Here is a 26407-nt window from a genome sequence, read left to right on the forward strand (position 1 = left end):
GTTGTAATGTGCTAGAATTCAAACCTTTAGATGAAGACAAAAGTAGAGTCTGTATTTAACAATAAAATGATTATATCCAAGTTAGGTGATTGAAAGAAAAAAATTGTCATGCTTTTTAAGTGTTGAATTAAAGTTTTGTATGTTCTTGACCAAAAAATTAAAGGTATTTTTAGCTTTATATTATTCAAAAAGGGAGGTGAAATCACATTAAGAACTTCGGATAAAGATAATTGCTCTTAATCGTTTGGAGTCTTGAAATACAAATGAAGTCTTTGCAAATCGATTGTGTTGATCAACTAGTAAGTTAATACGATAATTTAGTTGTATATTTACATCGCTCGTATTGTGTAAGTCTTTCTCCTAGACATAAAAGGAGATGTTTAAAAACAATGATGTAATTTCTCAAATACAAAAAATTCAAGTTAAAAGCCAACTTAAGGTCTTCACAATTGTTCGAGTAAGTGATACTTAATGAAGCAGCTTGAGTTTGATACTCATAATACTATTGTTTTTTGTTTATTATTGAACAAACGAATTATCTATATTATGGGGAGTGGGCTAAGCCTCACAATAAGTTAGCAATAATATCGTTCAAATTCGTCTTTGACGAGAATCAAACCTAAGACCTGTGATTTCAATACCTACGAGAGTCATACTTTAAAACCTCTTAGTTTATAAGTATCACGCTCATGAGTTTAATATACAACTTATAAGAATGTAATTCCTATATAGCTTAGAATATCGGACAAGGATTGTCTGCCCTCCTGGTTCATGTGCCCTCTCGTGCTTTCCTGTTTGTGTGGTCACGGTTAAGCCACGTCAACATTTTATATTACTATTCATTTTTGTCTTATTATCTCTATAAAAAAACAATATAAAATGTTAACGTGGTTTAACAGTAACGACACAAAATAAGAGGACATGAGAACAAAGAGGGTAGACAATCCTTGTCCCAGAATATCACACCCATATTTTTTTTTTTTTTTTGGCTTAAAGGCCCAACATATGAAAAATCCACCCAATTTGACTTATGTGCTTTTTTTTATTTTTTATTAACCTTTTGATTTTTTTTTTAATGGTTAGGACAATGTCCTTGGTGATCCCTAGGGTAGGGACAACAGTTTAATGTTTGTGTACCACAATATCAATGTCATCTCTCCATATTTCCTACCTCACGAAATTCATCCATCTTTGGCCACACAAAAAAAAATTAAAATAAAAAAAAATTAAAAAAATTATCCATCTAACAGTCAGACTAATGTAGTACTCATTTTAGTATATGGTTCTGGATCTTCACAGAATTTTAAGTTTGGGGGGTGGGATTTACGGAATCCATGTCTCTAGATATGAACATATGAAGCCAATTTGATCATTCACATTGTTTCTCATCATCCTACATGTGAAACCTCAGAATTTTTAAGTGCCTCAGAAGCGATTAGTTTTTCAAGATTATTATTATTGTAGAGTCATAAGATGAAAGTAAATTAGATTACAAGTTCGTAGCATTTTTCGAAAAATTTTAGATGTAGATGCATTTAGGGTTTAGAGTTGGACCAGTGAGTCGATAACACATGGTATACATTGAGTGGCTAAGTTTGCCACGTGGTGATCTAGCCAGCATGCTAGCACAAAGACATTGGTCATATTATTAGTGTGTGGAAAGTGATTAGATGAGAGAGTAATGCTACATTTATCACATTTTTCATACCACGTTTGTACAAATTCTCTAATAAATGTACGACCTACTAATACAAGTGAGTCTCACTTTTAATAGAAAACTTGTATAAATGCGGTATAAAAAATATGTTAAAAATAGCATTTTTGTAGACGAGGTAACCTAATAGCTACATAAAAATAGCATTTTAAACTATAAGCGGGAAGAGACATGGTAAAATAGATAATGATGAAATTGTATGTGAATGTGGTTTCGGGTTTCTCCGTACAGTTAATTGTGTGCAACTAATTTTAATTGGTCGATCGAGCATGCTCATGATTTGAGACTTTTACTCAAATGTTAGATGATATTTTTGTTTTTTTAAGTAAAACGGGGCAATCCCTTAGGGGAAGTACACGTTCCCTTCCATCAAATCCATAAATCTGAGCTTTTGAAATTTGATCAAACAGCTAAAAACAGGAACTCTCTTTAAAAGTTATAATAACTTTAGTCGTTTGATCAAATTTTAAAGGTTATTTCCACAAGTTGCTCCCTTCCTACTGCATAATTTTCTATGCAGGCATGACAGTGGCAACAATTAAATTTATTTTGTTATTCTCGGACCTCTAATATATTTGTTTATTTGACTTGCATGTTAGATAAAATCGTATTTTCGATTGATTTTGGTCTATTAAAGTATTTATCATTTCGTAAGGTTTTAAATAAATTATTTTTCAAACCTGTTTCAGTTTTTTTTTTAATTTTTATTTATTATTAATTTTCATTTGTAAATGAGTGTTTTAGGTTCGATTCTCATCAAAAGTGAATTTGAATCACATTATTACTAACTTATTGTAAGATTAAGTTCACCATTTAATATAAATAATATCATTTGTTCTGGAGGCTCATTACTAACCTGATCAAGACATCATAAGTAGTTCAGCAAACCCATTACTAACCTGATCAAGACATCATGCGCTCGACTGCTTGTGATGACCTATTTTTTCGGTATCTTTATTTGGGTCAACGTTGGACGAGATTGAAATGCCACAATAGTGTCCGAAAGAGAACTCAAGGGACACGAGCTTCGGACTCAAAGACCAAACTTTCATCACATAGCCTTGCAAGTAGACAAAAAAAACAAATACAAGTGAGAAGGAGATGGGGCGAAAGGGACACATCAAAACACTTTTGCTCTGCCCAAAATTGCATCATGCTTGGCCTTGTAAGCGGAAGGATATTAGGAAGACTAAATTTTATAAATCAAATTATGTGAATATTAATGATTAAATTATTACTCAAGCGTAAATTAATATATTTATTTTATATTGACAACACGTGATTTGATTTTCCTAGTATTGTTTCTAAATTATTATGACCGATGCTTAACCCAAATTACCTACCTCTCATATAAAGGAAGATATATAGCCCAATTTAGGCCCAACTACTAATAGTGGGCCAGTCAAAACCTGTACCAAGGTGTGAAACCCAATTGCCGGTGGTTACTGGGCCCACAAAATACCCCTGTACGCCCACACTATAAACCTTGGGGCCGACAAGTCCCCAATGTCGTTCGACCCCAACGACAGTATTCCAAACGTCGGCAGATAAAGCACCACGGTCCACGTGCATGACTCAAAAACTGTGGTCACACTCCACTCGGCCTCCCGTATCCGGAAAGGAATCATTTTCAGATGTGTTCCACTAAATTCATCAAATCAATTAATTTGAGTTTTTTAAATTTGATTAAACAGTTAAATTTACGGATTCATTTAAGGGTCCAAATTCATTAATTAGATGGATTTGATAGAAATGATACGGTGATGATTTTTTTCCACCGCATCCTAGTCGCCTAATACGGTTGGGTTTCCGGATCCAAATCCAGTGGCAATCTCGTAAATTCCTCCAAACCCGGTGGCGTTTCCGCTCTCCGAGGCTCCTCCACCTCGGTCCTATCGGCCAGAAAAATATTATAAGCAGAAAAAAGCGGCTTTTCTAAGTCACACACAAAATCTCTTCTTCTCTGGTTGGCCGCCGGTCTTCTCAACTTCCTGTAAAAAAATAGTAAAATAAAGAGAGAGAAAGTGACGAGAGAGAGGAAATGTTGAAGCTCTCGACATACAATGGAGTGGACCAAATTCACGGCGTGGCGGCCCAATGCCGCTTCCTTGGCCCACCCAAGCCCAACCCAATTTTCCCCCGCCGGAAAGACGGCGCCTTTCTTGCCCGCTGCGCTGCCTCACCTTCCAAAACGCCGGTTCTCGCCGTCGTATCGGACCGGGGGCCCGGGAGCTTGGCGGGTCGGGTCGAGACGAATACCGGGCCGGTCACCCTCGCGGACCGGCTGAGGCAGGGGAGCATGGCGGAGGACGGGAAGTCCTATAAGGAGTGCTTTATAGTGAGGTGCTATGAGGTCGGGATTAACAAGACTGCCACCGTCGAGACGATTGCCAATCTCTTGCAGGTGTGTTAAGAGTTGGAATTTTTGGTTTCGATTCAATGTGTGTTTGCTGGGTTTTATTTGAATTTTTGTGGGAAATGTTCATTCTTTTGGATTCGATTTTTGTGGTTTGTAGAAATGTATCGATTTGGTTGATTGGATTTTGTTTGGGGAAAATTTGGGGATTTTTGTTTGGTATATTTGCCATCTCCCCCACATGCATTTATGAAGTGAATTGCATGGTTTAATGGTCCAATTTACAGTGGTTGGAGGGGGAACGTAAAATTTGATTGGGAATGCAAGTTACCAAATAACTGTAATTATCTGATCACTGTAATTTCTGATTTAATTAAGTGATTTTTGTTTTGATTGCTTGAAATCTTAGTTGCCTAGAAGCAAAGGGAAGAACATTGTGTGATTATATTCTCTTCCTTAATTTATTTTTTTTAACTGTATTTCTGGATTAGCTAATTGAGTTTCTGCATTGTGGAAACAATTGGTCTTCTTCTGATGATTTTCGTTTTCTGTGATCATTTTGTGATGCAGGAGGTAGGATGCAACCATGCTCAAGCTGTTGGCTTTTCTACTGACGGATTTGCGACCACAACCACCATGAGAAAAATGCATCTCATTTGGGTTACTGCTCGCATGCATATTGAAATCTACAAATATCCAGCTTGGTGGGTGTTCTCTAGATTACAGTTCGGGTTTTGATTTGTAATCCGGAATGTGAAACTTAAAATGTGGGTTCGTGGTACAGGAGTGATGTCGTTGAAATAGAAACATGGTGCCAAGGGGAAGGGAGAATTGGCACTAGGCGTGATTGGATACTCAAGGACTATGCCACCGGTGAAGTCATTGGAAGAGCGACGAGGTGCGTATTCTTTTTATTTTTGTTGTTCTAAGCTTTTAAGACATCCATGAAAACATGATATAAGTATGGAAACACTGATATTTTGTCATGCAACATTGAATTTACGTTGGAGAACATGTTATTGTATTGAACCAACTTCCGTATTCTCATTAATATTACATTTGAGTCTGGCATCTCTCTAAGAACCAGTAAGCATGTACATGCGGCAGGTCTTTGAACTGTAAAGTTATTATCTTCTTGATGCTCTGAAAGGAACCCAATTTCTTTTTTTTCATCGATGCCTGTTGGGCATGACGTCATTTTAATTTGGCTGCATGACTATTAGCACTGCAATCTTTGTTCATATTTTTTCTTTGCCTTTTCCTTTCTCTCCTTTTTGATAAATCAATCATCCATTTTGAAGATTGCATGTGAAGAAGTTGTTGAATGTTTTCTGCAATTCTAATGTAGTGTTGTTGGATTGTTCTAGCAATTCTCAGTTTATGTGAGCCTATTCTGAGATATAGTCTAAAAATTGGCCATATGTACTGCATGTTTACAGCAAGTGGGTGATGATGAACCAAGACACTAGGCGACTTGTGAAAGTCACCGATGATGTTAGGGAAGAGCATTTAGTTTTTGCTCCACGAGAACTGAGGTAAATGGTCCTTTTTTTTCCATTTTGTATGACTTCATCGCTTCTATATGATAAAGTTATCCCTCATGCACAATCTGCTGATTGCTTTCTTCTCTTGGGATGATAGATTAGCATTTCCAGAGCCAAACAATAGTAGCTTAAAGAAAATCTCCAAACTTGAAGATCCTGCTCAGTATTCTACACTGGGACTTGTGGTTAGTATATCTTCAATTCATTTATGTTGTCAAATTTATCCAGTAATCTCAGTATGCTTTTTAATTTCGCAGCCAAGGAGAGCAGATCTCGACATGAACCAACATGTTAATAATGTCGCCTATATCGGATGGGTTCTAGAGGTTGGCATCTATGTCTGTTTCATTCATATGTTTGTTTTTGTGGTGTTCTATGGCTGTAGGTTATTGTTGGTTTCATAAGAGATGTTTTTAATTTTATCTTTTACAGAGCATGCCTCAAGAACTCATCGATAGCCATGAACTGCAAACAATCACCTTAGATTACAGGCGGGAGTGTCAACAGGATGACATAGTCAATTCCCTTACTAGTGTTGAACCTTTAGACGATGCTCCAGCTCTTTCAGGTAACGGAACAAATGGATCCCCTACTGCAACAGAAGATGATAAGGACTACCGTCAGTATTTGCATCTACTAAGATTAGCAGGCGATGGTTCGGAAATAAACCGGGGACGAACTATCTGGAGAGAAAAACCTGCAAGATGAGGAAGTAATCTTATCTCTTGGTTTCGCCGGTTTTAGGGTTGATTTTTGTTTCTATTTTCCTTTGTTTTTGTCCATTGTATGAGAGGTTTTGTTTCCTAGTTGATGTCATCTGTCATATTTTCGTTTTCAGTTTATTTCTTTCCAGTTGTCCTCTTCCAAATGCAATTATTTCCTGCACTGATGTGCAATGTAAGGTCTGGATTTTAGTTGCAAATGTAATACTTATGTTCCAATTGCCATCGTTTGTGATTCTTGCTGGTTTCCTTTTGGATTGGTGCAAGCTTCAAAAATAACAGCCTACGGTTTTGTTAGTCATCGTTGGCTTATAACTTTAATGAAATACGAGTTTGATATTAAGGGAACGATGTTATTGAGACTTCAAAAAAGTCATTGTTTTCTTGTATATTTTTTTTTTCATTGCGGATGACTTTCGATTGGATTAATTTTTTTTCTGTTACACTAAAGGGAGTTGAACTGTCACAAGGAATAAACCTATTATTTCAGGCAGAAATTCTTGGACCTTTAAATTAGGGATGTGCTATCTACACACCTCTATTTACTTCTCACACTCCTTGTTCATTTATGTCATTTGATCATCGTCATTTCATTAAATCCTGAAAATTAAGAGAGTGTGTGAGAAGTAAAAAATGTCTGTGGATATCACACCCTTAAATTATGACCCTACTCTTCAGCACGGATTAGGAACTTGAAAATAGGTTTAATTCATGAAACTCTACTTTCATGTTTGAAAAGTGCATTAATGGGATAGTTTTTCATATTTTTTTTTAACAAACAATATTATTTACACTAAAGATGTGAGGGAGTGGGTATAATGGGCTAGCAATAATGTGGTTCAAATTCGTCTTTAACAAGAATTGAACCTAAGACCTTTCACTTACCAATAAAGAAAAATACTACAAGATCATAGTACTAAGTGGCGGGATAGTTTTTCATCTTACATGCATTTCAAACTGTGACAACCCGTCCCAAATTTTACTATTTTATAAATTTTAAAATGTGAAATCACGAGAATACCCTAGAGATGAGGGTATTGACTTTCGTTGATCGCTAGTTCAAGATGCGTATGAACTATTACCTTACCGTATTTCAAAAGTATGTTGGTAAGGGTTGTTATTTATTCTATTCATTTCTTATAGTTATTGTTATTTTTATTAATTGAGAGGTTAGAAAAATTAACGGGGACAAAAAAAGAGGAAAGGAAAGAAGAGAAGAAAAGAAGGAAGGCTGCCTGATGACAGCGAAGTGGAGAGAGAGAAAAAGAAGATGGGCACTGCCCAATCAGGAAATGAGGAGAGTGAGAGTGACGAATGGGAGAGAAGAACCAGGAGGGAAATGAGGGAGGTGTGGAGCACCTAACCCAGCTGACCCGTACACCCACAGCAAAAACCGGTTTTGACCAGGTTCTAATTCCGGCTAGATTCCACCACTTTTCCGACGAAAGTCACCCATTCTTCAACTGGAAATCATCCCTTGACCTCCTCTCTTCTATTTCCACCCAAATATGGAAAAGATTTGGGTGTAAATCATTGAAATAAACCATGGGGGTGCCGTGAGACCCATGCTCGAAATCCATCAATCGTGAAATCATCTCCTTGAATTACCACCACTAGAACACTCCTCTAGAACACAAGAACAAAGCCCAGGCAGTGGTTGAGGCGTCTGAGTGAGTATGGAGGTCGAATTGAAGCACACCATTTTCTAGGGTTTCGGCGGGTTTGAGCAAAATTGGAGCTTTTCTCGGCCAAATTGGACTTGGCCATAGGTATAAAGTTTACTCTACTCATTGAGATCTTCATTCTTGTAAATTTTGAAAATTTTGGAAATAGTTGGATTTTCCGGCGAGTCAAGGCAGTCGACTGCCACCTGCGGCGGCGCGTGCCTAGGGGACCGTCGATGTTATCCTTAGGATAAATTAGATGTCTTGAGTTTAGTTTTGGCAATTGTATATCGTAGGTTGATCGTTTGGACCTAAACTCATTAGGATACGTTACTTGGTAAAGATATGAATCGACGATCCGACCGTTGGATCGTCACCAAACTTTAACATGTTATAGTACATAATATTTGAGGACCATAGAAACTTACGGATAAGAAATCCGACTTATGGATTTTCCTAAATTGGATTTGTAAGTTTATAAATTAAAATGTTGACCGCCATTTAGTTTTGGCAATTGGTAGAGATCTGACCGTTGGATCGTAATGAAACCTTAGGATGTTGTTCTAGAAGTATATTTTGGATCTTTGGAAGCAACGGATCAGAAATCCGTGATGCAGATCTTCCGAATTGAATTATGTAAGGATGCATTTTATGTAAATTATGTATTTTATCGGTCAGAACTCTGAGATGTGATTTGATAATTGGTCATAGGCGACGATGGTTCATGATGACTCAATATGCGTGCTAGAGAGTCGTAGCACGGACCTCAGGTAAGTGGGTCTTTTCCCTTCTATCGTATACACACACACACATATATATATATAAATGATTGATAATTCCACAAACAGTTATAAATTGATTACTACATATAATTACTATGAATGCTGTGAAGTACTAATGCGAACTACAAATGGCTTGATCCCTATTTAGGGTACATAGGCAGTCTAACGAGACATTAGATGCAGCCATAACATAAATAAGATAAAATAATTGAGGTAATAGCCTTGTTGGGAAATTGTGCAAGGTGAGGGACATTGGTAGAAAATGTGAGATTTAACCATATGAATTAGTGATTGGATGTTGGTCATAAATCATGGTGTGAAGGATCGAGAATTTGAAGTACGGAAACATAAGTAATGATAGCTAATTAAACTAGTGTCTAGTTGGGCTTATCACTGATATTTATTCTCGGAAATAAATAGTTCGGGAGTAGGGCGTTACAGCTTATGCATTTTTATGCCATAATACACACACACACACACACACACACACACACACACACACACACACACACACACACATATGTATCTAATTGAAAATGCTATAACATGGTTGAGTAATAAATTGCATCATGGTTTATCTATATGTATATTACCTGCACATAATTATTATGAATGTTTGAAGCGCAAAGGTGAACACAGGAGACCCAGGTAAGTTCAGTTGAGTTTATGGTATTAGTTGAAATGATCGAGTGATGGCATGACTATATTATGTTTTAGACAACTCCAACATTGTCGTACATGTTGCCTATGAGTTGTATATGTCATATGAGATGCATTTAGAGCTCATAAACCTGCACCCCGGTGTTAGTGCTCCGGCCCGTGGCCAGGCCACAGTCCTTCACGTGATGTTCACCCACACACCTTACGCTCACCTTGGATACAAGGTAAGTGCACAGGCCTGTCGTACAGACCACTATAGGTGGTTCCGACTCGTAGATGACCCGTGATTATTCGCACAATCTTTACGTGATTGTAGCACTTGAGCGTATTTATTTACACTTAGTCATGTCGTACATACCACTATAGGTGGTTCCGACTCTTGTGTATGGATATATGATGAGCTAGCATATGTGATGAGATATATGATGAGCTAGCATATGTGATGAGATATATGATGAGTTAGCATATATGATGAGATATATGATGAGCTAACATATGTGATGAGATATATGATGAGCTAGCATATATGATGAGATATATGATGAGCTAGCATATGTGATGAGATATCTGATGAGCTAGCATATGTGATGAGATATATGATGAGCTAGCATATGTGATGAGATATACTTATGAGCCAGCCTATGTGATGAGATATGGATAAGTCGTACATGTCACAAGAGGTGACTTTGACTTATGAGCTAGCATATGTGATGAGATATGGATAAGTCGTACATATCACAAGAGGTGACTCCGACTTATGAGCTAGCATTGATTGATGAGATATGGTTGTAGTCGCACAGGTCACCATAGGTGACTCCGACTGGCGTGCTAATATGGGTTATTAAGCACATGATTATTGATATTGTTGATGAGATGTTGTGTTGTAGTATATTTATGGATTTACTGTTGATATACTTTTGATTTCACATTGATACGTGATATGATTTTCCTGGAAACTATACAGGTGTTGCAACGAGGGGTTATAATGTTTTATATGATTTCTATTAAAATTTTATTTCCAGGGTCACTCACCCTTGTTTGGTTTTCACCCTCCAGGTTTTATTAGCTGAGCTTTCTTATCGTCGATGATTCATGGCAAGTCTTGGTATTGGAGATTACCTTTGATGGTACGATTCTTAATTCATTCTACTGTACTTACTTATGCTTTAACGTCACGTGTGAAGAGGGTTCATTCCCGCTCACTAGCGCACTCTAGTATTTAGGCACTCTTAGGTTTAAATTTATTCACATTTTTACACATCATCACACTTTATGGCTTCGTCACCTTCCAGATGTCAGCCAGCACAGCTCGATTTGGAGTCCTAGTGGACATTCCAAGTCGGGGTGTATCATAAACTCCCATGAAGAGAAGTTGAAACTCTTGCCCCCTTTGTACCCTCATTACTTATTATTACTTTAAATAATCATTGAAAATGTCTAAAATGACGATAAATCAAATATCAATTTGAATCGATGAAAATAAAATATGAACAACATAATTCAATATCGACGATATTGTGATAAAAGACAATGACATGAGATATATATGCTAAAAGTAAAATAATTTCAATCATTGAATTGATCCAAAATCAACTATCAACGATATAGCTGACACAAAATGATTAGAAATTAAATCTCAATTGTTGAACTTATCAAAATGAAATTTGGACGACATAATGGAGATTTAAAAAAAAATTATCATTTTGACCAATTTCTCATCTTACACAAACCAACATGAAAATAGTATTATCTTATACCCAATCACTAGGAATATAGATGGAAAGTCCATTCCCAAGGACTCATTCCAAATGTTTAGGAATTCAATTTTTTTTAACAGACAATATTGTCTACACTAAGGGGTAGGCGATGAGCTAGTTACAATGTGATTCAAATTCACATTTGGCGAGAATCGAACCTAAGACATCTCACTTACAAATGAAGAGGAATACCATTAAACCGTAGTATTAAGTGGCTTCAAATTTAAAATGCATAAAATGCTACTTCTCTCCTTAATATAGTTAAAGTTGTATCAATTCCAAAACCATCCATCAAACATCAAACTTAAATGCTGCTTTAGATTCAGAAAGCCTTATCGTCACGAAACCATGAAAATCCATGGCCATTAAAGCTTATCAATGAAGTTACCATTTGCTCCTACCTGTTACCAACAGATCAACCTAATTTCAAACCAACAGGAGAAACCCTCACCAAACTTGACTGGGCCTGCAGGGATTTAAAACGCAGCAGTTCCACTCAACTTAGTCATTCCATAAAGACCAAAATCTCCATGCAGACCCTACTCCATGCCATTACCGAAACAGAGTACACAAATTAATCAAAAGATTCTCTCACTCTCACTCTCTAACTCCCTCTCGCAGAGTGCCACTATTAATAGCGGGAGATCTCTACGCAGACTTCTCATGCAAAATAACTATGGAGAACAAAAGGGTGTTGCTTGTTTTCATTGTCTTTGTAGGGTTTCTTGTGAGTTCTGAAGGGGTGACCAGTAATAGTGAGAAGGAAAAGAAATTAGAGGAGGTCTATGATGCCAAAAACTACGGGGGATACGGTGGATATGGAGGGTACGGAGGATATGGGGGGCCATATGGAGGCTATGGTGGCCCTTTTGGAGGATATGGCGGTGGGGTGCTGTCATTGATTCCATTGATTAGGGATTTGCTTCCATTGCCATTTCTTGGTATACCTGGGCTGGGACGATTGGGGTTCGGTTTCCGTGGGATACTTGCAGAAGATCAGGGTGGGAAAGGATATGATGATAATTACCCTAGAGGTTATTATGGCGGGAAGGGAGATGATAATTACCCTGGAAGTGATTATTACGGGAAGGGAGATGATCCTTACCCTAGAGGTGGCTATGGCGGCCGGAAAGGAGATGATCCTTACCCTAGAGGTGGCTATGGCGGCCGGAAAGGAGATGATCGTCACCCTAGAGGTGATTATGGCGGGAAGGGAGATGATCGGAACCCAAGAGGTGATTATGGCGGAAAAGATGACAATGGTGGTAAGGGAGATGATAGTGATCACGGAGGCAAAGGAGAACGTTCCAAAGATGATCGTGGTGAAAAGGAATGTTCCGAAGATGATCATGGTGGAAAAGGAGACCGTTCCGAAGATGATAACGGTAAGAAAGGAGATCATTCTAAAGAAGATAACGGTAAGAAAGGAGACCGTTCTAAAGATGATCGAGAAGGAAAAGGAGACCGTCCTAAAGATGACCACGGTGGGAAAGGAGACAACCCCAAGTATGATTATGGTAGGAAAGGGGGCATTCCAAAATATGATGATGGAGGGAAAGGCGTTGGTGGAGCTGGCGGTGGTGGCTATCCATAGTCACTCACCCGACCACACTATGCTTTGACAGGCTCACTGAACTGAGGCCTTATTAACTACGTACATAAATAATCATGAGCCTAAGAACGTTGTAAACTCAAATTATACGTAATGTTATGGTCTTGTTGTTTAAATAAACGTGCTTCAATTATCACTGCTCTCTCTATCTCTCTTTAATTTGTTTATGTTTTAGGCCATTTTTCTTTTACTCTTCTTTTTACAAGACAATATGTGTTGTTAATTATTATAACTTATGGAGACGGAATTTAAACTTGAGTAAGTAAGTACATTGCCCTTAACAGCCCAACCTATAATATCTCCGCAAAGATATTATTCCGTTGCCGGTCCCGAAATTCTCTCCGCCTTGAAATAAAAGCCATTGTAGTGAATGAATGAGCTCTTTTTCTTATCTTATCTTCAACAAAAACGTTACTAATTAAAGTATTGTCAATAATTTTGTCAGAACATCTACTCTATAATTTTCGATACGTATCAGGGTAGGGTCACATCTAGGGTACATAATAAGATATCCAAAATCCGAATAATAAGGATCTTTAACATTTTATACCACTGTCATAAAAATAAAATTTTAAAAAATTAAAAAATTAAAAATTAAAAATTAAAAAATTAAAAATCTAAGCCATAAGAACAATCACCACCGGATTCTATTTTAAACGGTTTTCTTTTAAATTATTATTATTAGGGAGAAGGGGAAGTTTATTAACCGGGACGTATTTTTTAACCGGGACGTATGTATAAAGGTACTTTTTAAAATAAATAGTACTGTAACAATACGTAGTAAATAAAGTTATTTTTTAAAATAAAAGGTAATTTTCTGGGTTCAAATCTTTTTTCTAAATTAATGTTTTTATTTAGCCACACAAAATTTATGATGTTTTTGACACAATCCATAAAAGGGTTTACTTTTTGTACCTATACATTTTGGGTAAGTCAAAAGATGAGAAGGATTGACTATACACCATGTTAATGGGATACCTTAAATATCTCATACCAAAATTCATGTTGCAGTGGTATTTCTCTTTTTTATAAGTGAGATCGAACAAATTCTTGTCAAATACAAATTTGAACTTCATTATTGTTAGTCTATTATGAGGTTAATTCTATCTCCTCTCTCTTAGTATAGATAATACCATTTGTTCAAAAAAAAAAAATTCATGTTGGACCCACTTATTTACTTATTCGTTTGGTGTTAGTAAACAAAGAATTCAAAGTCAATTAGAAATGCTACAAGCAAAAATTTTCAGTAAATTTTCTTACTGAATACAAAGACGAGTTTGCGGTGGAACTAGGAATGGTCAATGGAGGCACATTAATACTCCATATGTATCACCATCATTATCACAAGAACAAAGATCACCACTCACGACCACATTAACACCATATATACCATCATCATCATTACAAAAACAAACATCACCACTCACGACCACAATTAACACATATCTAGTTAGCTTTATCACCATCTTTACCCAGGAGTCCCCTTTTTTGCTAACAAAGAGTCGAAACGCCTTGTAATTTTCGACCACTTCTATGCTACAATATAATTACTAAGAGTAAGCGCTATTGCTTGTTACCCGACAGCTTGATCGAACCAAGCCTCCACAGTTTCAAAATCTCCTTGTTGAACAACTTGTTCTCCCTGGTCAGAATAGAGGGGTAAATTCCTTCCCAAAGAACCATACTTGAGAGTTTCCGACCTCATACGGCTCAGCGGTCAAATTCTTTCAGTGTACTATTTATCAATGGTATTCATTTCACTTGAGTCTATATACCTTTCATAAAAGATGCTAGTTAGATGGTCAACACCGGTATACTCATTTGGTTTCTTCCTTCCGTCCCCTTCTTCTCTGCACCCAATACAAGGCAGTCGGATCCTCACCCAACCATAAACCATACGTGTAAAATAAAGCACCAGTAATTCATCACTAAGAACTTGGGCCATTCATTGCTCATCCAAAAGCTAATTGCATTAAAAGCAGCATAAAGCTGAAATTAAGGTGCCTGATTTCATAAAGAAGTTACAAATACCCACTAATCATAACATCTTTTTTGATACAAACCATTTGAGTATGAAAATTCAATTCTGCAGGCATGCCAATTCAATTCCCCAATCCTCAATCCCTCAAAAACCACCTTTCATAACCCTGCCACAACCAAGACCGTGTATAAGTACTTGACGACGAGCAAAACACGAAATTCTATAACCATGAGGAAATGTAAATTTCTTATGACTATTAGAGAATTGGCAATCCAATATCTAGTTAGTGCTATTTGTAACCTTTGCATCATAATAACCGATATAGAGAGGCACATTGCGAACAGAAGTACACAAGCGAGCAAACATATATGAGCTCCATGAGTGAACAAATAGTTATAGGAATAGGACAGCCGAGTGAACTTACATCACCAATCAACAGGTCGTAGGGAGGAATACCCTAATCAGTTCTTTCATAGTTACTTTTCTCCTACAGGTAGGGCATCTGCCCTGCGCACCTATTGCAGCTTTAATGCAAGCCTTACAGAAAATGTGGCCACATTTTGTTGACATCTCCTCAACTAAAGGAGCCATGCAAATGGGACAGGTAAAGGTGGGCTCCTTTGGTGGCGGTGGTGGTGGAGGTGGCTGTGTAACATTCTGTTTCTGCAAATAAAATATTTGAAGTATCACATACATGCACAACAAATGAATGCGGTGCCCTTAAGTCAAAAGCTTACAATTACCGTGGAGGTGGAGTTGCTGTTGCTTTCCAGATTTATGTAGAAATCACAATTAATAATTGTTTGGTTTGGTCCAACTCTTCTGCGCTTGTTCTGAGTGACCCTAGCCGTCCGTTCTGCAATGATCACAGAGAGATGGAGAGACGCATAAAGATCAATGAAAAAAATTACAAATTGTGACCAACATTAGACCTTGATTACCCTGCAAACACATATCCTAATAGTAATATGGAGCACCTACAATTCGCCACTGACAAGGTCAAACTCAAAGGTGAGTAGATTTCCTAATCTCCCCTTCTTGTTTAGAACAATAGACAAAGAAACAAAGATGACAACATCTGTCAGCTTGTACAGGGTTGTCCAGGACAACTTTCAAGACTCTGAAACTTATATTACAAACATCTTATCCTACTAAGAAAATGCTTAAAAAAAAAGAAAGAGATGACACATTATTCTGACATTATCTCCCTATTTTATCTCATAGGTTGCCCAACACCAAATTTTTATCATTGATGCAGCAAAAACAGAAGTGAGAGGAAAATCCAAAGGAGAACATTCAAATTGTCTAATAATCTCCTGAACTTAGAAGGGAACAAGAATCAAGTAACAAATAAAATAACAAAAACATCTTCACCATGAAGTAACAAAGAAACAGCAGATCACACAAAAGAACACATAAATGCCAAAAAGTTCTGCCGTAACAAATAACAAGTTTACATTACAATATAACAAAATTACCTGATTCCACATCAACAACAGTCCTCCGGTTCCTTCTGGAATTGTTTTTAGCCTGATAAAATATCATAACATTTTCTTCAATACACTTAAGTGGATGGAGAAATTCACAATAAAAGAATGTGTAAAATTAATATAAGCATGCCTCAGCAAAAGCCGTGGGGCTGGATTCAATAACATCATCATCAATAGCCTCAACATCAATCGTATTAGGTGGTATAGGCTGAACTTGCAAAGTCGCTTGATTATTCTGAGGCACTGACTGAGTTGAAGTTCCCTCCTGTTCCCGACTGTCACCAGGTGGGGCACTATTGAGGTCCAAGTTCAACTCATTCTTTCTTCGCCGCCCTCTTGCATGTGGCGCCCTGGCCCCCCGAGTGCTCATGTTATATTAAATCTTGTATCCAAGTTGAAGATTTTAAAACCTACAGTTGTTTTTTAGAAATGAAGTAATCTTATTCAAATACATGATTCACTTTGTCGGAAATCAAATGAAGAATTATAAAACAGAAGAAACAATAATAACATACTTCAATATTTTCAAACCAAAGCAATCAAGGATATGACACTACGCTCTATCAGCCCATTTCCTTTCCTACAACTTTCATATCAAACAAGCCGACAATAAACTCTGCTGAACCATGCCAACGAATGATAAGACAAAAGTTTGATTATGATTCACTGTTTAACTTCGTTAACCTACCAAAAACTGGTGCTTCAGTTCCATGCCTCAAACCAGCACGACTAACCAAACTCTCACTACAACGTATTCGGTTCAAAAAAACCTCGGCCAAAGAATCTAGAATCGAAAACCCTAGTAGCAAAACACAGTATGGAAATTGACCATAACCTGAGTGAACTGGAAATCCTAATTGCAATCACAGATTTCATCCCACTCTGTGACCAAAAAGTAACCACATTTTCACAACAAACAAAGGGCCTTCTACAAAAGCAGAAATCAAATCATAATCCATCAAGAAAATTGATCATTTGCAACTGAAATTTTCAATTTCCACTTAAAAGTCCCAATTTTTGAGCAACCAAACGGCTCAAAAATTGCCAACCCAGGGCTAAAATTTCCGACTTCCATCAAAACCAATTTTTTTCTAATCCCCAAACAACACGAGATAAGAACGATACAAGCATAGAAAACCATAAAATTGCAGTAAAAATAAATAATAATTTCGCAGAAAGAAACCCTAGGAAATTAAGAGGCACACCAGAATCGAGATTTCACAACGAGAAATTGAGAATCTAACATCCGATTTCTGGAAAGCAAACGGGAGAGATAATTCGAAATTAAATTGAATCGTACCTTCGATCAGAGATTTTTGAGAGGGGAGGGAGTTACCAATGGTTGCCCAGAAGCACTGGGTCTGCAAATATATAAGAAAATTTTGAAAAAAAAAACAAAAAAAGAAATGAAAAGAAAGAAAGTTTATTATATTTTAATATTATTTTCCGCTTTAAAATACGAGAGGTTTATTATTTAATTAAATTAGATTAGAATTTATATGGAGAGAAATATAATTTTGCTCCGCCTTCCTTCCTTACCTGCGACGAGCGGGTGGGTGAGGCACGAAACAAGTCCACGTCACGTTGCCTACGTGTGAGATGATGAAATTATCTCTCCCCTATACGCAAATGACCACTTTGCCCTCCTTGTGCCTCGCACGTGACTTTTGGTTTGCGGTTTACGGGGTTGGTCATTCAAATTTCGTGTGCAGAATATTCTAATTAATTGACTTGCGGGATTGGCTACAAAATATATTTAATATAATAATTATTTTTAATCCTTCCCCTCTTACTAAGATTAGACGATGTTCTTGAAAATTATGGCTAATTTCAGGTATATAAGTATTGATTTTAGATCTAGAGGTTAAACGTATTCTGGCTACTTTATATAAGGTAAAGTTTGTTTTTTGAGGGTGATAGTGGAAAAGTCGACAGATAAGTCACCCTTACTGCCATAATGCCACTCTATAGAAACCGTACATGAGATTTTCACCTTATATGACTTCTCGTTCAATTCTTTTGAAGTCATTAGATCATTTTCCTCGTTCAAGAATCTCTGGGCTCTTCAATTTCATTTTTATTTACTTCATGAAAGTATAGTAATCAAATTCTTAACTTGCATTAGCTTGAAAATGAGATATTTTAATGAAAAATGCTAAGAGAACTTTCTCAAACTTTCTATCACGTTACACTTTAACTTCAATTTTCATGTCAGCATTATAAAATATTATGTAAAAAATATGAGATGACATAGAATCCAAGAAAAAGCATAACTTTGAAAAAGCCCCTTTAACATTTCTCTATTTTAATTTGTTTTAATCCACAAGAACGGGATTTTAAAATTATAAGAGACGGATAAGCATAATGCACTCGTCAACCAACTTTAGCCTTCATCAACAAATTTGTCCAAGTAATTAACGGTCGTTGACGGATGGTAACAGTTTGAAATTGGATGGACCAAATTGATGCAACTGAACATAATAAGTGGAATTTCTATAAAACTACCTTGGCCTACAAAATATTCTCTAGCTCTTAAAAAGGTCAAAATTTGTCCAAGTAATTAACGGCCGTTAAATACGTTTATATTATATTCGATGATTATAAATAAAGAAGATTGTGTGGAAAGAGAAAAAGGGTGTAAAAATCAGTTCTAGGGTTACAAAGGAAACTTCGAGCTCATATGGGTTCCAGGTTGAGAATAGGCGCCAGAGAAATTGATTACTTACCAGAAAAAAATCTCAGTTTATATAAGAGAGAAAGAACATGTTACAACAGCAGCAAATAAGAAGATTTATTCAAGAAAAACGAAGAAAAAGACAATTACATACCTCTTGGTACAGATGAACTAAAAGCATACGAAATATCAGTCATCTAAAAGATGACCCAAATTTTTGCTCAAAGACTGAAAAAGTAGCTAAAAGTGTGTTGAGTTAGGCGTTTTCCTTACAAAAGTTCTACATCACAGCTTCTGTCAGCCTCACCATGAAGCTATTCATCTTAGCCGCCTCCAGAACAATCCACGAGGACTCAAACAACTCATGGAAGAACTCTGCGCCGATCTCCTGAGCTGCGTTTCGGAACGCGATTCCAAATGCGTTTCCTTGAACCGCTCCAAGTCTAGGCTTCCCACAAACCCCAACTATCAACACCTTTTTAGGCTCTTGTGCCAAGCATGCACAAACCAGAGGCTTCATTCGAGCTCCCTTCTCTCTCAGACCGTCCATCAGAAAATAGCAGAATTTCGTCAATGCCTGAGGGTACCCCAGCAATTTTGCATCCAACGAGTCTTCGAGTTTCACCCAACGAAATTTCCTTCCACTTCTTATGCAGCCTCTCTTGGTTATTGCCATGCTTCCTTGCCTTAGAATTGCCCGCTGGATCTTTATTGCTTGTTGCATTCCTCCTTTCAACTTATCAAGATTGTTCATTGACAATGCATCATAAGCCATCCCAAACTCCTTGGAAGCACAAGAACCATCTGATGTCACATACGATTCAAGCAGCGCTGTAACTCCATACACCACATCTGCTGCAGATACTCTTGATCTGTAACCATGGAGCCGCAGAAAGCTTCTGTAGTAGAAATCAGTGAGTCCATATTCGGGTAAAAACCGTTCAAACTCCTCTTTCATCAGCCGTTTCACTTCTGTATCCATGTACCTATATTTCTGCTGGCAATCCACAAGCGAAAATCCCATCCTTGCAAGAAGAAGCTTGAGCTTCTTCAACCCATTGTCACTCCATGTCTTCAATTTAGTAGCAATGTACGAAGAACAAAGCATAGAATCGAATAAATTCCACTCCTGCAACAACATTAGCCTAGGCTCATCTTCGTATGTAATTCTAGATGCCTGGGGCACACGAATCTTCGTGCCATCTTTGAGAGTCACATTAGTCACTGCCTCCAAATTCCCAGAACTGTTAATGTACTGCTCAAGCTCCATCACCGCAGCTTGGTACCTCTCATCCGTTAACCTCTCGTGCAAAAACTGATCCGTTAACGAAACGCAAGCCAACCAAAGCAACTCATTTGTGTTCTTCCTCAAAGAATGTGACAAATCATACATCAAACACCCTGAAGGCTTACCATGAAAAGTACCCAAATGATAATATTTCCTCTTCAGGTCCCGAAAGAGCTTAACTGGGTCGTTCTCCCGATCCACCCTTCTTCGCTTTCTCGAGCCGTCTCCATTTCCTTCTTCTTCCTCCTCACTCTGGCTGTCATCACCGTCACTGTCGCTATCCGATTCGGGGTCAAATTCATCATCACTATTCAAGTCACTCGCATTCGCCAAAGCCGACACATCCTCAATGTCATACGCCAAATCAGCCTGCCTCTCATCATCCAAAGTATAAAGCACAACCACACGATCATTCTGGTCGCTCAGATTATGCAAATGGATCGGACGGTGGCTGTCAACCACGAAAACACGAGCCTTGGGAGACAAATTGAGGAGCTTCTTCAGATCCCGGTGGCAGCCCCAATTGATCAACAGTATCGAAACCGAGTTTTCGGACGAAGAACACAAATCCGGGCCTGCATACTTGTGAATCTCCTGAAACGACGAGACGGGGTAGCACGCGTATCGGATCGAATCGGACTCCAGGACATGGAAGATGATTTTGAGGGCACAGAGCGAGTCCGCATCTGAAGTCGATGGGAATATCAGAAGAGGAGATTGAGACGACGCCGTTGCGGACTCACGGAGCCTCCGGTAGAAGGACTCCACAGTTGTCTCTCTCACCATGAGTTTATAGGGTTTGAACTCAATTGGGCATAGAGATTTCAATATTTCTAAAGCAAAAATCGAAGCTTTCCTATGAATCCCAATTCAGCGAAACCCTAATTTCAGCTATTCTGAAACAACTGCTCAATTGGGTTCGCAGATGTTGGTGCGGGGATGTGTAAATCTAGAAATTGAAGTGAAAAATGAAAGGGTTTTTTCTGCGTGAAAAGAACTGGAAGTTCTGAATCAAAGTGAAGTACCTGAGATTTGTAAGGATTCGAACACAGCAATCGGTTCCCTGTATTCGATTCAGCTATGGCGGACTGGCAATCCGAAATCTAAGAGAGACAGAGAGGGGGGATTTGAGATTTTAGGTTTCAATTTTCAAACATGTAATCTAACATTTTCGTTTTGAGTATTTTAACGTACTTTTTTCAGCGAAATTTGAAGTTTTGAAACTCGCGGCGAAATTTTGGCGCTCGATTGGGGTTTCTGGTTTGGTCTGTGGGGGCGAGAATTGTAAGTGAGCGCCCTCAGGGTGGACTCCCATCCCATTATTTGTACGGTGAGGATTGGTTATTTACAATTGACCCTCATTTTTCGGCTTTGTCCTTTTTCTTGTCGGCGGCTCGGACACTGCAATAATGTAATGATGTTAGTAGGGAACAATCGTGCATAGTTCTCCGTTCAAATTTTTGGGAGGACATGTTATTTTATTGCGGTTAGAAGTAGGATAGAATGCCTTTAATCTTTCCGAGTCCCACTAGACATTATTTATGCTCTATAGAGTGTAGGATACCTTAAGCTTAAAAGAAATTGATTTATGATTTGGTTGAATTTTTGTAGAGGGATTTTGAAATGGTGACCTACAAAGCCAAGTCAAAATCATTTGGCAACATTACAGAATGAGAAGGAGAGCTGAGAAAATAGACCTAGAGGGTGCGAGCATCGTTTAGTGTTTATCTCTACCCTCTGATGTCAGAAGAAGGCAACATATATTCCCACGAGAAAATGCATCCCAAAAGAACAAGACAAATATTGCCGGACATTATTTATTGAAATAGGATCAAAGAATCGAGTTTTTTCCAACCATATATATAGTTGTTAAATTGGTAACTCAATGACACAATAACACACCCAAAAAAAGATGACAAAAAAGAAGAAGAAGAAAGATTTCCAATCAGAATGGAACGAAAGCTTTATTAATACAAAAATAACACACAACCTTGGATAGATAAAAATGGATGCACTTTATAGAAGGTACTCTTCCCTCGTGGATACAAAGCCCTTAAGATATTTACAGGTCCAAACACCTTATCATTTACCCACAAATTCCGAGATACGATTCAATCTCATTTTCTGCTCCATGGAAAGCAGCAACTCTGCAAAATTTGAGTCCGAAAAAGAAAACGAAATGAGACATGAAAAACGGTGTTTGCATGAAAATGAGAGTGATATGGTGATTAGTGACAAACCTTGGCACTGTCATTGGAACCCTGCCTTCTTGCATCCTGGTAAGACGGCTGAGAAGGAGTCCCTGGTACTTTTCCCGCCCGCTCCTCCCGCACTTTGTTGAATATGTGAGTGAAACCATCAGCTGATGCCGGGTCGTTTTCATCCCACTCGCCAAATTTCGGAACAGCAGCACCTTTCTCAGGCTGCCACATTAAAACAGAAAATATACTCAAGAGCAAGACTTGACAAAGATATTGTATCACTATAAAACTACCTGTTATTAAGTTAACTACAGGAACAATAATTTCGAAAACAATGGTTTTTACCCAGCAAAACTTTTTCGAATGATGCTTGATCATCAGTCAAAACAAGTTTTTGAGACCATATCTTTTTACCGTAATTACAATAAAGAAGGAAAAATAGACAACAGTTTGACAAGTTTATGATGGTATAACAATATAATAATGGATATGAGGAAGAACATTTACACTTTCATCGCGAGGTTTGAGGCGGGACCTTCCAGGAGTGCCATGGCTAGTTTCATATGAAGTCTTTCCTTCCCAGGAGGGTGAATCTCGTCCTGTGACCTTCGCATTGCGATGGAGAGGTGAACGCTCAACACTGTTCTCAGACCCAGCACTTGGTCGTGCAGGCCTTCGATGGGTTTCACCAGAACTAACTCCACGGCCTCTGCTAGGTTGATGTGCTGATTCACCAGAATTTCTGCGCTGGGCTGGGGAGTTGGCAAATCTTAGGTCATTATCCTCCCTGCTTCTTCTCTGTTCATGAACTGGTTTTTCTGGTTCTGGTCTAACTTTTGGAGGAGAAGATGCAGATATGTCAGAAAGGATGTCCGGGTTCTCTTGGGGGTCATTTGGATTAATCATCTTTCCCCCGACACCAGTTCGATCCTTACGGGCCTTATCAAAATAGGCTGTGTAAGGAACACTTTCTTCGCCTTCCCAATTGCCAAACTTTGGTACATGTGAACGTTGCTGCCACATTAAGAAAATAGTGTCATGCCTACTATTTTCATCAATCAATACATTTCAATACATCAAGTAGCATTATATGAAGTATTTAAGACCTCGTCTATAAACAGGGTCATTGAATGGGTAAGTTCAAGTAGGCAGATGAAACCACTGAACAGAAATGAGGACCAAATTTAAAAATATGAATTGGACAAGTATGACAGGCAGTTCAATGTGATCACAACTTGATCTCGCTTAACCACATTGCAACAAACTTTCAAATAAACACAGTTAGAACAGATCGGGGAAGAAAAGGACATTCAAAATCTATTGCAACTCCCTAAACCTTCTCAGAGCAACACAAAAGAGATACTTCTTCAACAAGCTTTGGTTGCATTCAAAGAATGAGGTAACAGATGGTGACCTTACCTTTGTCCGGTGAGACAGTTATGCATTTTCTCAATGGCATGCTCTTCCCTAAACGTGTTTCCATTTCTACCATGAGCGCCCTAAAGCGAGGGAGGGAAATGACTGGAAGATTAAATGCCCATGGAAAATATTCAAATGAACATACGCCAAATGGTATACCAGATGACACATCCCAATATACCACCTCTACGATTGTCCAATTGCCCACATGATTGTTTGGTTTAGACTGCATACCTATGCCTTTCTAGTTTCTAATCAAAAGCCAATCAATCCAATGCAACATCCAAGTTTAAGTTTTTAACAGCATATACTGACATCAAACCCAAATTCCTTTAAAATCAATGGTATTATAAGACTATCTTGGCACAACCAATATCAAGCCACTAATTCCAGTTCTCCTTAATTGCAACAAATGAAGGATAACTCATCCAACCTAGTCACCTTGTCACTCAACACTATCGATTTGGAGAAGCTGTAAAATGCACCAAACACTAGTGAACAATGATATCTCTCTTCACACTAAGTAAAACCCCATATATTCATTTTAACTGAGAAGCCAAAGAATTTCAATTCATACAAGAAAGTTGATAAAGAGAGATAAATTTCAGCTTCATCCAATCAACTCATTCAGAGAGAGAGAGAGAGCTAAAGAGAGAAAGCTTTCCGGACTCACCTACTAGTACGAAAAAATACCAAGTTATAAACTTATAATACATAAAAAAATGTCAACCCATTGATTTCATTTCTCTAGAAATGGCAATTATCCAACATTCTCACTTTGTGCCCCAACAGTATCTGTTGGAGATACCTTAAAATTCATCGAAAAAAATGAACAAAGATTTCTCCACCCACATAATAAACAATGTAGACTCAGAGAATTTCAAGTGTGATTATGCAAACAAGAAGGGGAAGAGAAATTTTGTCTAAGAACATATTATCAAACATATAACACATACAGGTTTTCAATTACCTACTAGCACTAAAAATTTCAAATAAGATACCATAAAACATCAGCCTCATCAAAAGATTATCCATCCAAAATTTCAGCAAAAGTATCAACTTCCAAGAATCAAAACACTGGAGCCGTATGGCATATGCATCAGTGTTTAAGCATAATGCAACATCAACTAGACTACAGTAGACCGCTCAACCCCATTCCAATCCTCAAAACAAGAACTCGGCAACCCAAACTCAGTACAACTATTACGCAAATTAACAAAAGCTAGGGCTCCAGTTCGCCCAAGCACAATTTTTTCAATGCTAATTCAACCACATGAGCAAAAAAAATGCAAGAATTCTTCTTCTTTTTCGAAATAATTATTGAACATATATCATATACAGAAGCTGAAATGTAGATTCGAAGGAATGATAAAAGGCACTTTGATTGAGCAACCTAAAGTAAACTCCCCAATAACAGAACCCAGATCAATAATACATCAAAGTTTGCAACTTTACATGTCAACAAGCTTTCACATCAAAATATAAATTAGTAAACTTACAATCCCAATTCAATATTTTTCCATTCAATTTCCAACAAAGTAGAAAATTTCCAAAATTAGAAGACAAAATCAGATAAAGCTCATATTTTTCTGAATTTCCATAAATTCTCTTCTTTATTTCCACAAGGAAACAGAATATTCATTTATTCAAAAAAATAAAGCACAAAAAAACCCAGAGAAAGTTGTGAACTTACTGCCATTTTGCTGTCCACCAGATTTAGAAAAAACCCAGGAAAGTAATGTCAGAGTAGAATCTCCTGGACCACCCACCACAAACACGCAACCCCAGTAGCTCCTCCACGAAACCCTTCTACGAACCACCAAGAGAGAGAGCAATTATTTTAGAGAGAGAGAGGGAGGGAGAGAGAGGAAGAGGGTGTAGAGAGAGAAAGGAGAGAGAGTTATAGAGGGGTTTATCAACCATTGACGGACCCTACCCGTCATGTTTGACCTTTCTCTCTATGTAATAGTCCTGCTTCTCTGTTCAAACATCTCCCTCAGCGAGTTAAGACTCTCCGTCTATTTGCGATAATGCTATTGGTTGATAATATGCTCTTTTTTTATTAATTAATTTATCCCCTGTATAATTCAATTTTTTCATTACTTGTTTTCTAATTTTCTTTTTCTTACAAATTATAATTATAACGTGCTACGTTTTTCACTCATCAAATTTTGATAGTAAGATATGATATGTTTTAACGTTCTGTCCCATTCAAATTGTGTTAGCGAGAATTGTTCATGCACACATAACTGATTGCGAGGTTTTTCTTTAAAATAAGCAACATTAAAATGATAAAATAGTAATTTACTCACTTCCATTTAAAATTTAGCATGCCTTTATCAATTTGAAGTAATTTTAAATTGTGTTAGCGAAGGTCGGTCATTTATGAATTATAAAAAAGAAGCATATAGATATGACTTTTTAAACGCGGCTAATGCATAGTAATTTTTTAAAAAACACTGATGCATAGTAGTTCCTGAAATTGGTTTTTTAGTGTGTTATGTGTTTTGCTACTCTTTAAAGCAGAGCTACCAATAACAGTT

General features: G+C 37.6%; 5 protein-coding genes across 7 annotated transcripts; 2 read left to right on the top strand and 3 right to left on the bottom strand.

Annotated features, from left to right (window-relative positions):
- The first annotated feature begins 3428 nt into the window (after positions 1-3428).
- On the top strand, positions 3429-6561 carry LOC126624290 (oleoyl-acyl carrier protein thioesterase 1, chloroplastic-like). The gene is made up of 7 exons (XM_050293328.1): positions 3429-4118; positions 4641-4774; positions 4855-4968; positions 5510-5605; positions 5712-5799; positions 5872-5940; positions 6047-6561. The coding sequence occupies exons 1-7, from the start codon at positions 3756-3758 to the stop codon at positions 6320-6322; spliced, it is 1140 nt and encodes a 379-aa protein (XP_050149285.1). The 5' UTR covers positions 3429-3755; the 3' UTR covers positions 6323-6561.
- A 5166-nt stretch (positions 6562-11727) lies between these two features.
- LOC126623730 (uncharacterized) lies at positions 11728-12947 on the top strand. Its single transcript, XM_050292709.1, has 2 exons — positions 11728-12311; positions 12354-12947. Exons 1-2 carry the CDS (start codon positions 11876-11878, stop codon positions 12791-12793), a joined length of 876 nt encoding a protein of 291 aa, XP_050148666.1. The 5' UTR covers positions 11728-11875; the 3' UTR covers positions 12794-12947.
- A 1812-nt stretch (positions 12948-14759) lies between these two features.
- Positions 14760-17748, bottom strand: LOC126624140 (uncharacterized). 2 transcript variants are annotated; one of them, XM_050293158.1, is made up of 6 exons: positions 17583-17748; positions 16413-16692; positions 16271-16322; positions 15536-15648; positions 15217-15455; positions 14760-14958 (listed from the first exon to the last, which is right to left on the bottom strand). In XM_050293158.1, exons 2-5 carry the CDS (start codon positions 16650-16652, stop codon positions 15225-15227), a joined length of 636 nt encoding a protein of 211 aa, XP_050149115.1. In that variant the 5' UTR covers positions 16653-16692; positions 17583-17748; the 3' UTR covers positions 14760-14958; positions 15217-15224. The 2 variants fall into 2 exon arrangements, with proteins under 2 accessions (XP_050149115.1, XP_050149114.1); XM_050293157.1 differs by having other exon boundaries at positions 15530-15648.
- Positions 17749-19048: 1300 nt separating this feature from the next.
- LOC126623601 (uncharacterized) lies at positions 19049-21624 on the bottom strand. The gene has a single exon (XM_050292542.1). It carries the CDS (start codon positions 21028-21030, stop codon positions 19237-19239), a length of 1794 nt encoding a protein of 597 aa, XP_050148499.1. The 5' UTR covers positions 21031-21624; the 3' UTR covers positions 19049-19236.
- A 423-nt stretch (positions 21625-22047) lies between these two features.
- LOC126623602 (RPM1-interacting protein 4-like) lies at positions 22048-25796 on the bottom strand. 2 transcript variants are annotated; one of them, XM_050292544.1, is made up of 4 exons: positions 25558-25796; positions 22953-23459; positions 22485-22667; positions 22048-22391 (listed from the first exon to the last, which is right to left on the bottom strand). In XM_050292544.1, the coding sequence occupies exons 1-4, from the start codon at positions 25561-25563 to the stop codon at positions 22362-22364; spliced, it is 726 nt and encodes a 241-aa protein (XP_050148501.1). In that variant the 5' UTR covers positions 25564-25796; the 3' UTR covers positions 22048-22361. The 2 variants fall into 2 exon arrangements, with proteins under 2 accessions (XP_050148501.1, XP_050148500.1); XM_050292543.1 differs by lacking the exon at positions 25558-25796 and having other exon boundaries at positions 22953-23483.
- Positions 25797-26407: the final 611 nt, after the last annotated feature.

The sequence above is a fragment of the Malus sylvestris genome, chromosome 5, assembly GCF_916048215.2.
Source record: "Malus sylvestris chromosome 5, drMalSylv7.2, whole genome shotgun sequence".
Taxonomy (NCBI): domain Eukaryota; kingdom Viridiplantae; phylum Streptophyta; class Magnoliopsida; order Rosales; family Rosaceae; genus Malus; species Malus sylvestris.